The sequence below is a fragment of the Phyllostomus hastatus genome, unplaced genomic scaffold (genome assembly GCF_019186645.2).
Source record: "Phyllostomus hastatus isolate PE091 unplaced genomic scaffold, TTU_PhHast_1.1 phas_scaffold_182, whole genome shotgun sequence".
NCBI classification, from domain to species: domain Eukaryota; kingdom Metazoa; phylum Chordata; class Mammalia; order Chiroptera; family Phyllostomidae; genus Phyllostomus; species Phyllostomus hastatus.
The window spans coordinates 17395176-17406937 of NW_025334013.1; the positions used below are offsets into that span (position 1 = coordinate 17395176).

The 11762-nt window shown below is 49.8% G+C and overlaps 1 protein-coding gene across 1 annotated transcript; it reads right to left on the bottom strand.

Annotated features, from left to right (window-relative positions):
• Positions 1-7350: 7350 nt before the first annotated feature.
• On the bottom strand, positions 7351-10986 carry IFI6 (interferon alpha inducible protein 6). The gene is made up of 5 exons (XM_045859077.1): positions 10886-10986; positions 9351-9452; positions 8929-9000; positions 8694-8843; positions 7351-7568 (listed from the first exon to the last, which is right to left on the bottom strand). Exons 2-5 carry the CDS (start codon positions 9418-9420, stop codon positions 7468-7470), a joined length of 393 nt encoding a protein of 130 aa, XP_045715033.1. The 5' UTR covers positions 9421-9452; positions 10886-10986; the 3' UTR covers positions 7351-7467.
• Positions 10987-11762: the final 776 nt, after the last annotated feature.

Below are 11762 nucleotides of genomic sequence, written 5' to 3' on the forward strand. Positions count from 1 at the left end.
TTTGCCCCACCCGCCGCGGGGATCCGTCCAGCAGCAGAGAGCGTCCCATTTCCCAGCAGAACCGGGCGAGCCTCGCAACAAGCGCCTATTCTCACCCCGCAGGGTACATGAACGTGACCCCGGGAGCCTCCAACGCTCTGAAAGTGGCGCTGCCCCACTACAGCCTCCAGGCGTTCCCCGCCTTCTACTCCCACTGGGTCTACTCTGACCGCAGTGACGGGCAGTATAGCCTCCGCCCGCGCCCGCCAATCAGGAAGCAGAAGCTGACTCGGGGCGCCTCCCTCCGCGTTGTTAGGAACCTGAACGCCCCTCCCAGTGGCCTTGTCTGGGAAAAGCCGGAGTGGGAACCAGGGGGTGGGGACTCTGGAAGGGTGAAAACGACTACCCTGTGAATCACACATATAACTGACCCGAGAAATACATGAAGGGAGAATAGATTCCTAATTTTAAATGTATGTATTAACTCAGTCTCTCCTCATCTACCCATTATCTATCTGTATACCCACTTATCCAAAGTTATCAGGTGCCTCCTTTGTGCCAGGTGCTGTGCTGGGTGCTGTCGTTAAATCTTGTTGAGCCCTGAGTGAGTCTAGAGAGGAAGTCTAACAGTAACAAATGCTTACACTAATCATGCATTTATTATAACTGTGATCAATTCTAGGAACATAAGGTACAGGCTGCTGGAATAACGGAGTGTTGCATTAATTAATTTATTTTTATTGATTTGAGAGAGAGAGATATTGATTTGTTGTCCCACTTATTTATGCATTCGTCAGTTGATTCTTGTATGTGCCCTGATGCGGGGGATGGAACCTACAACCTTGGCGTATGGGAACAATGCTGTAACCAATTGAGCTACCCAGCCAGAGCAAGGACGTGTTTAATTTAGATTGGGGGCTCAGGTTTCTGGAGAAGTTAGATTTGAGCTCACTCCTAAAGCAACAAGAGTGTTCCAGCCAGAAGGAAGAGCTTGTGGAAAGGCATTGAGATTGGCAGGCACTTGGAGAGTTCTGGGAAGGAAAAAGAGGCCAGCCAGTATAGCTGGAAAAGGGTTGGGGGAGGGGAAGCAAGGTGAAATAAGGCTCTGGAGGTTTGAGCAGATTATTCAAGACCTTGAAGGCCAGAGTAAGTAAGTGAAATTTTATTCTAAGTGTGATGGCAGCCACATGGGGGTGGAGGAGATTTTGAGCAGAGTTGGGGGTGTCACTTGTGGAAAATAGACAGTGAACACAGGGCAGGGGTGGACACAGGGAGACCCATTACGAGCATCTTGTAGATGCCCTCCAGCCTGAGGGTGGCAAGCTAGATGAAGAAATTAGATGAGGAGAGGGAGGCCATGTGGGTAGACAGTCATGAACAGACTCAAAAATTAATTAGAAGATAGAATCTACTGGCTGGCTGGTTGCTGGATTGAATGTGGGAGGTGAGTGAGGCAGACGGAGATTAAAATTAAGTCATTCCTTTATTGGACAATTATTTATAGAGTCCCTCTGGGTGCCAGACACCATTCTAGAGCGACTATCTGGGTTCAAATCCTGGCCATCAATTGCTAGCTGTTTGCCTTAGGCAAGTTATTCTGCCTCTCTCTGCCTTGATTTCATCATCTGTAAAGTGAGGATCCTAGGAACACCCAAGCAGTGTTGGCTGGGGAGCTCAGCTAGTTGGAGCTTTGTCCTGATACACCAAGGTTGTAGGTACTATCCTGGGTCAGGGCACATACAAGAATCAACAAATGAATGCATAAATAAGTGGAACAACAAATTCCTTCTCTCTCAAAATGAATACATTTTTAAAAATTACCAAAAAAAGATTGTTGTAAGAATTAAATGAGTTAACATATGTAACACTTTGGGTCTGGGTGCTTAGGGCTGGGTTCTGAGGTTGAGTACTTAGACATGGGTGCTTGGGGCTGGGTGCTTGGGGTTGGGTGCTTGGGCCTGCTTCTTGGAGTAACCAAGCTTCATTTCTTTACTGGCCTTTTATAGAAAACTAAAACGGGGTGATATGCTAGAGCAGTGGTTCCCACACTTGTCTGTTTGCACATTAGAAAGTCACCTAGAGTTGGTTTTTTGTGTTGTGTTTTTTTTTAATTTCAAAGTCCAAGCTGCACCCCAAACCAATTAAATCCCAATCTCTCTGGGTGAGACACAGGTTTCTGAAGCCTTAGTACATTTTGAAGCCTCCAAGTAATTTCAAGGTGCAGATAAATTTGGGAACCACTGAGGCAGAGAGTGACAAGGAAGCTCCTCTAAAGTGAGCAGTCAGGGAGGGCTTCTCTGAAGAGGTGACATTTGAATGAAAAAAGAGTGAAGTAGGAGCCATCATTGGAGAGTCATGGGAGAAAGCCTTTGGGGAAATGTCTGGCCTGGGTACCTGAATGCCAGAAGGTGCCTTTGCCCGAAGTAGGGAAGATTGAGGGAGTAGTGGGCTTGAGCTGATGGGTTCCAAGAGAGAGGGTGAGCAATTGTGGCTGAGTGAAGACCTTTTGCCTCTTCCTCAGGTCGACACCTGGAGCCACTGAACCACACTGTGCTCTTGGTAGGAGATGGGTGCTCCGTCCTTCTCCTTACAACCACCTCTTGAAGGAGGCAGGGAAGGGCTGTCCACTGGCCAGACAGAGGCTAGGCAGAGGCACAGACAAAGTCATGCAGCAAGGCTAAGGGGTGGTGAGCCCTAAGTCAAGGCCCTGCCTCTCTGCCTAGGGCTGGTTTCTAGAGGCCTCCTTGACCTTGACCTGCTTCTGTCCCTGTTGGGGAGATCTGGTGCTCCATCCAACTGGGGGTGTGGGTGAGTGGGGGCTGGGTACTGGACAAGCAAGTCTGTGCAAATAGAAGAAAAGCAGTAAAATTGTACCAGTTTGGGGTTTGTTATTATTCATCATGGTTGGGCTGGCATTTCCCTTAGTGCTGGTTACAAGGAAACAGACCCCAGTAAATACATTCTGGGACAAGTTCTGCTATAGAGCCACTCCCCCATGCAGTGAAAGAGCCACTGGGGCCTGCCAGCCTCTGTCTGGACACTGGACACCCCACTGGGAGCTGGTACGTGGAGCTGGGAAGTTGGGGCTGGGTCTCTGGGGCTGGGTTCTGAGGGTGGATGGGTACTTGGGACTAGGAGCTTGGGCTTGCGTTTGGGAAACCAAAAGCTCCGTTTCTTTACTGGCCTTATACAAATGGGCCTGCCCCTAACTTGACTCTCCTTTCTGTGGCTTCACACCACATGAGAGGGGTGTGACCCTGCCTGTCTGCTTTGTCTGCTCCATGGAGACTCCCGAGGGAAGGGGACTTGAAGGTGCTCTGGGCCTCTTCATGGGGCCTCATTCACAGGGCCTTCTTGGGGTCCTCTTCCTTTTGCCCTGGGCCATTAACCCCATGTTCCCTAGTCTCCACCCCTCCCCCACAGCCATCTGCTGAAAGGAAGTGGTTCTTCAGTTCTTCACAGGAAGCCACGGGCCTCCTTTGCTTCAGCTTGCTCCAGTGCCTGTTGACCAGGCCCTCTGCTGGCCCAGGCCACCTTCAAGGCTGGCCCCAGGGACACTCTGTTCCCAGCATCGCCTCTGCGGCCCAGCCAAGTGAAGTGTGTGTGTGAAGTGCTTCTCTCATTTCCTTTTAATCCCTGTGGCTCAGGTCTAGAAGCGCAGGCTGTACCCCTAAACGTGAGACCTACTTGCAAAGGGTCCAAAAGGCTGTGCTCAGGAGTTTGGAGATCCAGAGAGAGGAGGGGGCAGGCCCTGCAGCATTCCTCAGGATCGACCACTGTCATGCGCTTTAGGAGCTCCTACTGCAGACAGGGGCAGGGTTGGGTTCATTTCGGTATCTAACATCCCTGGTGGGGCCTGGCCCAGGGAGGGCTGTTGGTAATTGTGGAGCTGCTCAAGGACGGTGCAGGCTGAGGAGGATTTCAGGATGGGATTGCACTGTCACCTGGTGGCCACACTAGCACATAGCACCATGGAATTGTGGGAGGCCTGCCAGGGCCAGGAGCGAGCTGACTTTCAAGGGTCTAGGGAGGATCTTAATGAATAAAAGAAATCCCTGGATGGAGGGATCTTATTAAAGAGTGTGACAGCTTAATGTGAGCACTTAGGGAAGGGATTCTAGGTCTAGATGAGATTCCAATTCCTCCCCTCCTCCATTTTACAGTCTGGGACACTGAGGTCCAGAAAGAAACGACGTGGACGGAGGACCTCAGTGCAGTTTTCCATCAGGTCAGCCACACAGATGGAAACTATTATCAGACTTGTCTTTGGGTGTGACCCCAGAGTGAGGCACTGTCCTGCTAATTTCTAGTCACCCCCATTTGTGACCAAACATGGCATTTCTCAGCACTGTCACCCACCTTAGTACCAAAGTTGGCAACAAGATGGCTTTTGTCAGCTTCAGAATTAGAATTCACCCTCACAGGGCCGGGATCTGACAGGGCCAGGGGGTTTCAGAGGCACGCATTTTGTGCTCAGCAATTTCAGAGTAGGAAGTGTCCTGGAGAACATGATACTCAACCCTACTGGTTTTTACAAAACGAGGAAGCTGGAAGTCAGGGAGGACAAGTAACCTGCCTGAGGCATCCCACCCTGGAGCTGGGCCAGGGCTCAGCTATGTGTTTTTCTGAAGGCCGTTGCCAAGGAGGAGTCTAAAAGTGCATTAGCATCTCCTGACTTGTTGCACTGGCGAATTCTGTTCTGTGTTCGTCATCCTGCCTCATACTTTGCAGACGAGGTGACTGTGCTCTGCGAAGGCTGACGGGGGCTGGGGCAGGAGAAAGGAGATAGGGATGAGGATGTGGTGGCAGGCAGGGAGAAGTGGGGTCATGGATGCTTTGGGGGGGCTCCCAGTTTGTGCACTGTGGGCTCCAAGTAGGTAAGAAATGGGTCTCTTCCACTGTCACATCCTCAGCATTTGGCACAATGCCTGGCACAGGCCAAGTGCCCAGTAAATGCCTGCAGAATAAAGAAGGCGAGGAGCTATCTTGCACGTGCCCAAAGGGACCTTGTGGTCAGTGGAATCTCCCCTTAAAGGCAAGTCCCTTGAATGTTATTTAGCCTGAAAACTGCTGAGGCCAGGGTAGAGCTGTCCATCTCTCTTGGGCCTTGATGCTATTCAAGTGAATAAGATGCCAAGGGAATAAGCGGAGGATGCTCACCCTTGGGAGAAAAGCAGAACAGAGTCTGTGCGCCCTAGAGAATAAACCCTGACTCCAAAGTTAGGTGATCTAGTTCCTGGTTGGCATTTGGCTGTTTCCTCTTCTCTTTATGCAAGTCCCTAATCATAATAAGAGCTGACATTTACAAAGTGCTGACTATGTGCCGGGCATCATGCTAGACTCTCTCTGTTCGTTAATTCATCCGATTTCATAACAAAAAAACCCATTGGTTAGGTGTTATTATCATTGTCAGTTTACAGAGGAGGAAACTGAGTCACAGAGAGGAGAAGAAACTTGTGCGGGGGCACATAGGGCAAGAATGAACCAACGTCCATGGGACTCCAGAGGAACTCTCCTCTTATGCTCCATTGCCTCATTTGCAAACTCTTCTGTGCTAGAGAACATTGAATAAAAGGTAAGGGGCTTGTGTTTACTTGGACCACAGTGCTAAAGGGGGTACAGGTCCCTGTCCCCTATGCCTGCCTGGTGGTGACAATGGGCATTATCAAAGGAACCCCAAAGAAAGAACAAGAATTCCAGGTACTCCTTTCCATGAAGATTGGGGAACATGTAGGGACAGGTGGATGGGAGTAGAGGAGACTAACCTCAGTTTCAATTCTGCCCACATATATTGAGCACCTACTGTGTGCCAGGCCTCTTCCGGGCACTAGAGAGAAGACATAACTCACACAGTGTCCTCTGTGAAGGGGATGAAGGACATACACTTAACGTCTCTGGGATGTCAGCCCCATAGACAAACTGGGGTGCAATTAATAGGCCTCAGCAGAGCATGGTGCTTGAGACCCTACCTCTCTCTGAGGGCAGAAGTCCACTCTCTCACTCCCCCACCCTGCCATGGATGGCCCTCGCCAAGGAAGGACTGTCCAGGCTTGTATCGTGAGTATCAGGTTAGGAGACTCAGCCCAGCTTCTGTTCTTGGTTACAAGTCATGGAGACAATATTTGCAGAGCAAGATGGTACCACCTGTGCACCTTTTCTACAAAGTGCTTCTCTGGGGGCCTGGAGCAAACCAGCTGGAGCAGCCAGTTGCCATCTGCAGAGATGGCATTGGACCTGGGGGCACGCGCAAGCAGGATGGCCCTCTCCCCCACTCATCCATACACATTTGTGCTTCTTTTCTTTTTTAAAGATTTTATTTATTTATTTTTAGAGAGAGGGGAAGGAGGAGGAGAGAGGTAGAGAAACATCTAACGGCTGTCTCTCACACATGCCTTAACCTTGGGACCAAACCCGCAACCCAGGCATGACTGGGAATCCAACTGGCAACGTTTCGCTTTGCAAGATGACACCCAGTTAACTGAGCCACACTGGTCAGGGCCCTCCATACACATTTGTAATGGAAGAATTCCTGGATTATAAGTGAGGACAGCTGGCTTGGCCTTTTCGTGACAAGGTTTTATGGGTCACACATGGCCACATCCCAGGGCTGCAGATCTCCTCAGAGGACGGGCTGGCACTGGGGCTGGCGTCCATTCACAGACCAGAGCACAGCACGATTCTCTCTTTCTGCCAGGGATGGGGCCAGCTCTACCTTTACTGACATTTGACTTCTAGGGTCTCTTTGTCCTCAGCCTGCCTAGGTTCTGGCACTCCGCTTCACCTGGACGGGCCTCCCAAACTTCCGATCTCCCCAAGGGCTTTGGTTGGCCTTCCCTCCCCACTCAGAAGGCATATGCTCCAGATGCAAATTGCTTATCCTATCCCAGAGTTCTCTGAGGGAAGGAAGGCCTTGCCGAGCCCTCTGAAAGCTGCTGTTACACACTTTGCCCAAGCCAGGAGTCTGGCCTTCTATTCTCCATCAGAGGGAGATGACTCTGGTGCTTCTTCAGAGAATGCAGATCTTGTGTCTATGTTTCTGCCTAATCTCTCTCACTGAGAACAGACTGAGCTCTTCTTCCCCAGTGCCACTGTGGAATGCAGCCTGAGCATTCCTAGTGTGACAGGGACAGCAGGAAGCTCTGCTGGGGAAGAGTCCCAGAGGAGGGGGTGTCTGAGCCAGTTATGAGCTCCAGAAGGACATTCTAGGCAGAAAGGACAGCACATGCCAAGGCCCAGGGACAAAATCAGCCGGTTGTATTCAAGGAGCCGTGGCTGGCTTTAGAGGAAATGAGGGTGGGGTGTGTGGACAAAGCAGACCAGAGTCGGATCTTGCTGGGCTTCTCATAGCAAATGGACGACTCACAGGAAAAGTGTTTTTCGAGAGAAGTTTATTTTCTTGTTCTCCCCGCTCACCCACAAGTGTAACAGAGAAACCTGGAGTGTAACAGGGAGAAAGATGGCAAGGATGATTGACCTGGGAGCTTCTGACTACTCCTCTTCCTTCGACTTCTGGTTCTTTTGATGCTTGTAGGTTACGTAGCCTAGAAACGCACCAATCTTGGCCATGATGGTACTGCCACCAGTAGCTCCTGTAAAGCAAGTACAGCCTGGCCACCTGTAGCCCAGGCCCCAGGCCTGGGAATCCAAAAATCTGGAAACCATTGCTCAAGTCCAACCTCTTCATTCTTGGATGGAGAAACAGAGGGCCTGGGAGGGGCTGGGACTCCTGCATAGTGAATCCTATCACCCCCTTCCCCCAACTTGCCACCTCAAAACAGAGCTGTGTTTCAGAGATGCAAAAGACAAAATAACAACTCATTTTTTTCATGTCTGCAGTGAACACATGGTGTCATTAATAACGCTAATAAGTTACCTTGGTGGAGACCTCTCTGTGGGTGCTGGGGGGTTCACAAGTAAGAGAGAATGACCATCTTATAACACAAGGCTGCTCCCAGCCCGGCCCACACCCATTACTTCCCACTGCTGGGGAATGACCTAGCCTGTGTCTTCCCCTCGGTCCCCTCTGCCCCCTCTGAAAAGGGCTCTGTTCTTTCAGGCTGGTTCCTTGGGCTTTATCATCCAGAACTGAAAGAAGATGGAGGCTTCAGAAAGGCAGAGAGACAGTTTGTCAGGGGTGGTTTTTCTCTACGATTTTTGGAGGCCTCAGAGAGAAAGAGGGAGGAAGAAAAAGAAAACAGTGGAGGTGGGGGGAGAGCGAGAAAGAGAGACACATAGAAAGAGATATGAACGTATATTTTTTTAGAAGGATCATTCTGAGCTCTACATCTATTCCCTTCGTGGTGTTGAGACCAGGGTTGGTCTGAGGTTGAATTGGGTTGTCCTGCCACTCTAGGCTTTTGCTACTCTGGGTGTCTGAGATTGAGCAGATTCATAAAATGTGAAATTGAGGATGATTATCCTCGTTGACAGATGAGAAAGCAAGCTTGCTGTGACTTGGTCAAAGCATCAGTGAGGCACCAGGCTAAACGCAAAGAATCAGACTGACTGGATTTGAATCCTGGCTTTAGTGCAAGCCAGCTGGGAGAATTGGAGTAAATTACTGAATCAATCAGTGCCTCAGTTGGCCCATTGTGTGGTGGGGTTTATAAGAATACCCTCCTCAGAAAGCCGAGTTGGCTTGTGGAAAGGACTTAGAACAGTAAAGCGGGGGGCTATGTGGCACTAGTGTCTCTGTTCCTGGGGCCCCGACTCACCCAAACTCTGCAGCGTGGCCACCAGCCCTCCTGCGGGCACACCACCCCCGTTCGCCACAGCCGAACAGCTCATCAGCCAGGATGCCCACGAGTTGGCAGCGATGCCGGCAGCGGTGAAGCCCACAGCGGGCAGACCTAAGGCCAGGGCCACTGGAGGAAGAAGAGGTGGTGAGGCAGCGCCCACGACCTGGGCCGCTCCACCTTCCTGAGCTTTCAGCCTTCCTTCCACACCTACCTCCTCCGGCTGCTACGTAGGGCAGGGCCTCCAAGAATCCGGAGTTGCTGTCCTCGGAGTCTTTTCTTGTGTCTGTCGGGAGAGCGGACAAAGTGGAGTGGAGCAGGCAACAGAGTCCCCTACTCTGTGCCTGATGCTCAGGAACAACCCAAGAACGTCCCCTCCTGGGGAGAACCTCACAAAAGGGAAGAGACTTTTCTCCTTAAGGTGTCGTGCCTGGCACATAACTGGCATTGGATAAATGTCAGTAGAATGGAGAAATTGACAGAGTAGGGTTCGAATCTGGGACTCTGGCTACGACAAGCCTGTGCTGTCCATTGTAATAGCTCCTCTCATTCAGAGGCACGCCTGAATCTCTAAACCAAGGGTTCTGAAACTTTCCCCTTCTTTCTACCAAAGTCCCCTTGCCGCAGGATCCTTACGTGCTTCTACCCCGCCGCAGGTGTAGAGTAGCAGGTAGCACAAGAAGATCGATATCACCTTCTGCCGCATGGTGGCGCTACGCGCTGGCTTTGTCGCTGGACCTGGGGAGGAGACTTAGGAGTGATGCAGAGCCATTTTTTGAGCCACACCCGCTCGGCTGTTTTCCCTTCCGATTGGAGGATGAGTCCATAAAAAGCAGCGAGGTGCTATAGATTGAGCTCAGAATCCCTGTAAAGGGCCGCGGGGTTTCCATTTCCCCACGGCAACGTCTGCGGCGGCGATGTTCTCGCCTCACCCTGTGGTCGTGAGAATCAGGGTAGGAATCCTTCCGGTAAGGTGCCTGGCACGTGGCCCGTGCTCGCACGTGGCCCGTGCTGAATGATGTCAGCTAGTAACATTACTGTGGTTTCTGTTGTTGACTTTGTCAGACTTTGCTGTCACTGCCTGTGTGACCTCGGGTAGGATGGGGGGGGGGCTTCTCTGGGCCTTGATTTACTTATTCCTAAGATGGGGGTATTAATAGAGCCTATTTTAGTGGGTGACTGTGAGTTTTGAAACTATTCAACACTATGTCGCTAGCACTTGGAACAGTACCTGTCACATAGAATTTTCTTTTAAAAATGGTTGTTGATCAACTTATTCATCCAATGCATTGAATGTTTACAAACATCAAACTGTCCTCACATCAACCTCCTTTTATAGAAAGAAAGCACTGAGGGGTTAAAGAGCTTGTCCAAGGTCATACAGTAAATTGTGCAGCCAAGACACCCAGTCAAGACTGTCAGAATTCAAAACCTATGTTCTCTCCATTGCACCACAGAGTAGGAAAATGCATGTGCCCCCAAACTCACCTCTAATGTGATTTTGGCCAGCTCAGTGCAATTTTCTTAAAAACTAACAATATCCTCCTCCAACCCCAGGATCGAGTACTTACTCAGCATTTTATGGCACAAGGTCGTTTTATACCCCTAACAACCACACGAAGTACCTGGAGGTCCCGCTGTTCTTAACCATGTGTTATAGACAAGGAAACTGAAACTCAGAGAGTTTAATATTCCCATGTCTGCCCAGCCAGGAAGTGGCAGAATCAAGATTTAAACCTGCAACCGACTGATGCTCAAACCCACACTTTTAACAATCATTCCAGATCACTCCATTTATCCTTCAAGATAAACTCACTGTCACATTAGATCCTGCAACCCAAGGGTTTCAGAAATCATGCAGTCCTTTGGCAAATCAGGTAGCTTGATTCTCATTTTGCAGATGGGAACTAAAGCCCCCAAAAGTGAAATGACAGTTAAGGCCATAGATGCTGACATGGCATCTGTAAGCTTAAGACTAAAGCTTCTTGGGGTTTTGCACCCCAACCCCCTAAAAGCTCCAACCCTCCCCTCAGACCAGTCTTAGACCAGGGCACTAAAAGTAGCCTCTCTGAGGAATGGGCATCCTGGCCCTCCGGGCATGAGGCCCACAGGTAGGGAACCTGGCAAAGGGTGATTGCTTGACACCCATACCTCATCATTTCTGGGTTTACCTTGGAGGAGAGAAGAGAAGGAATCTTCCTGCCCGGAGCCTGCGGGTGGACGCAAGCAGCAGTAAGCAGCAGCTGTGGCTCTCTCAGCCTGCAGGCTGTCTTTTTATAATCACATTCTAATTTTGCCCCGCCCCTCATCCCTCCAGGATAGATGGCCAATCTCTGTCAGAGTTTCCATTTCCTACACTTTTGCAGAGTTTCCTTTTCTCCTGCATCTCTGCTAACAGCCTCTCTGCTCTCCCTGCTGGCAGAAAAGTGTAATTCAAACAGGACCTTTGAACATCCAAAGCAGGATCCATGGCCCTGCTAGATTTAGTGAAGCCCAACAACCAGTTCCTCTTGGGGCTCAGAGGCTTTTCACAGTTCAGTCAATGGTAATACCTACCATTCGTTGAGCACTTGCTGTATGCCGGGACCTGTACAGAGTGCTCTATATGACCTTTCCAATCCCACAATAATTTTGTGAAGTACCATGTACTGTTTTTTGAAAATTATTTTAAATCCACATTATGAGTTTATTTTATCCTATAACCAGTTCAAATTTTCACATGATTGAGGATTTTTCATGGCTACCAGAGCAGGACTTGGGCCGGAGAATCTCTGCAGACACCTTCCAGAACCCCTCAAATCTTGGTTTAATCCACATAGTTATCATCTTTAGTTAAGAGCTCTTCTAGATGGCCATTTTCTCAGCCGGCAGCTTTGAGGGAAGCATTATGAGAACCATTCACCTTCTGAAAACCTGAAAAGAGATGTGGAGCCAGAAACAACCTTAATGCAGAAAGTTATTTACCGTATTTTGCTGTGTATAATGCGCACCCACGTTTTTAGCCCAAACTTTCAGGAAAAAAATCTTTTGTTTTAATTTTTTAATTTA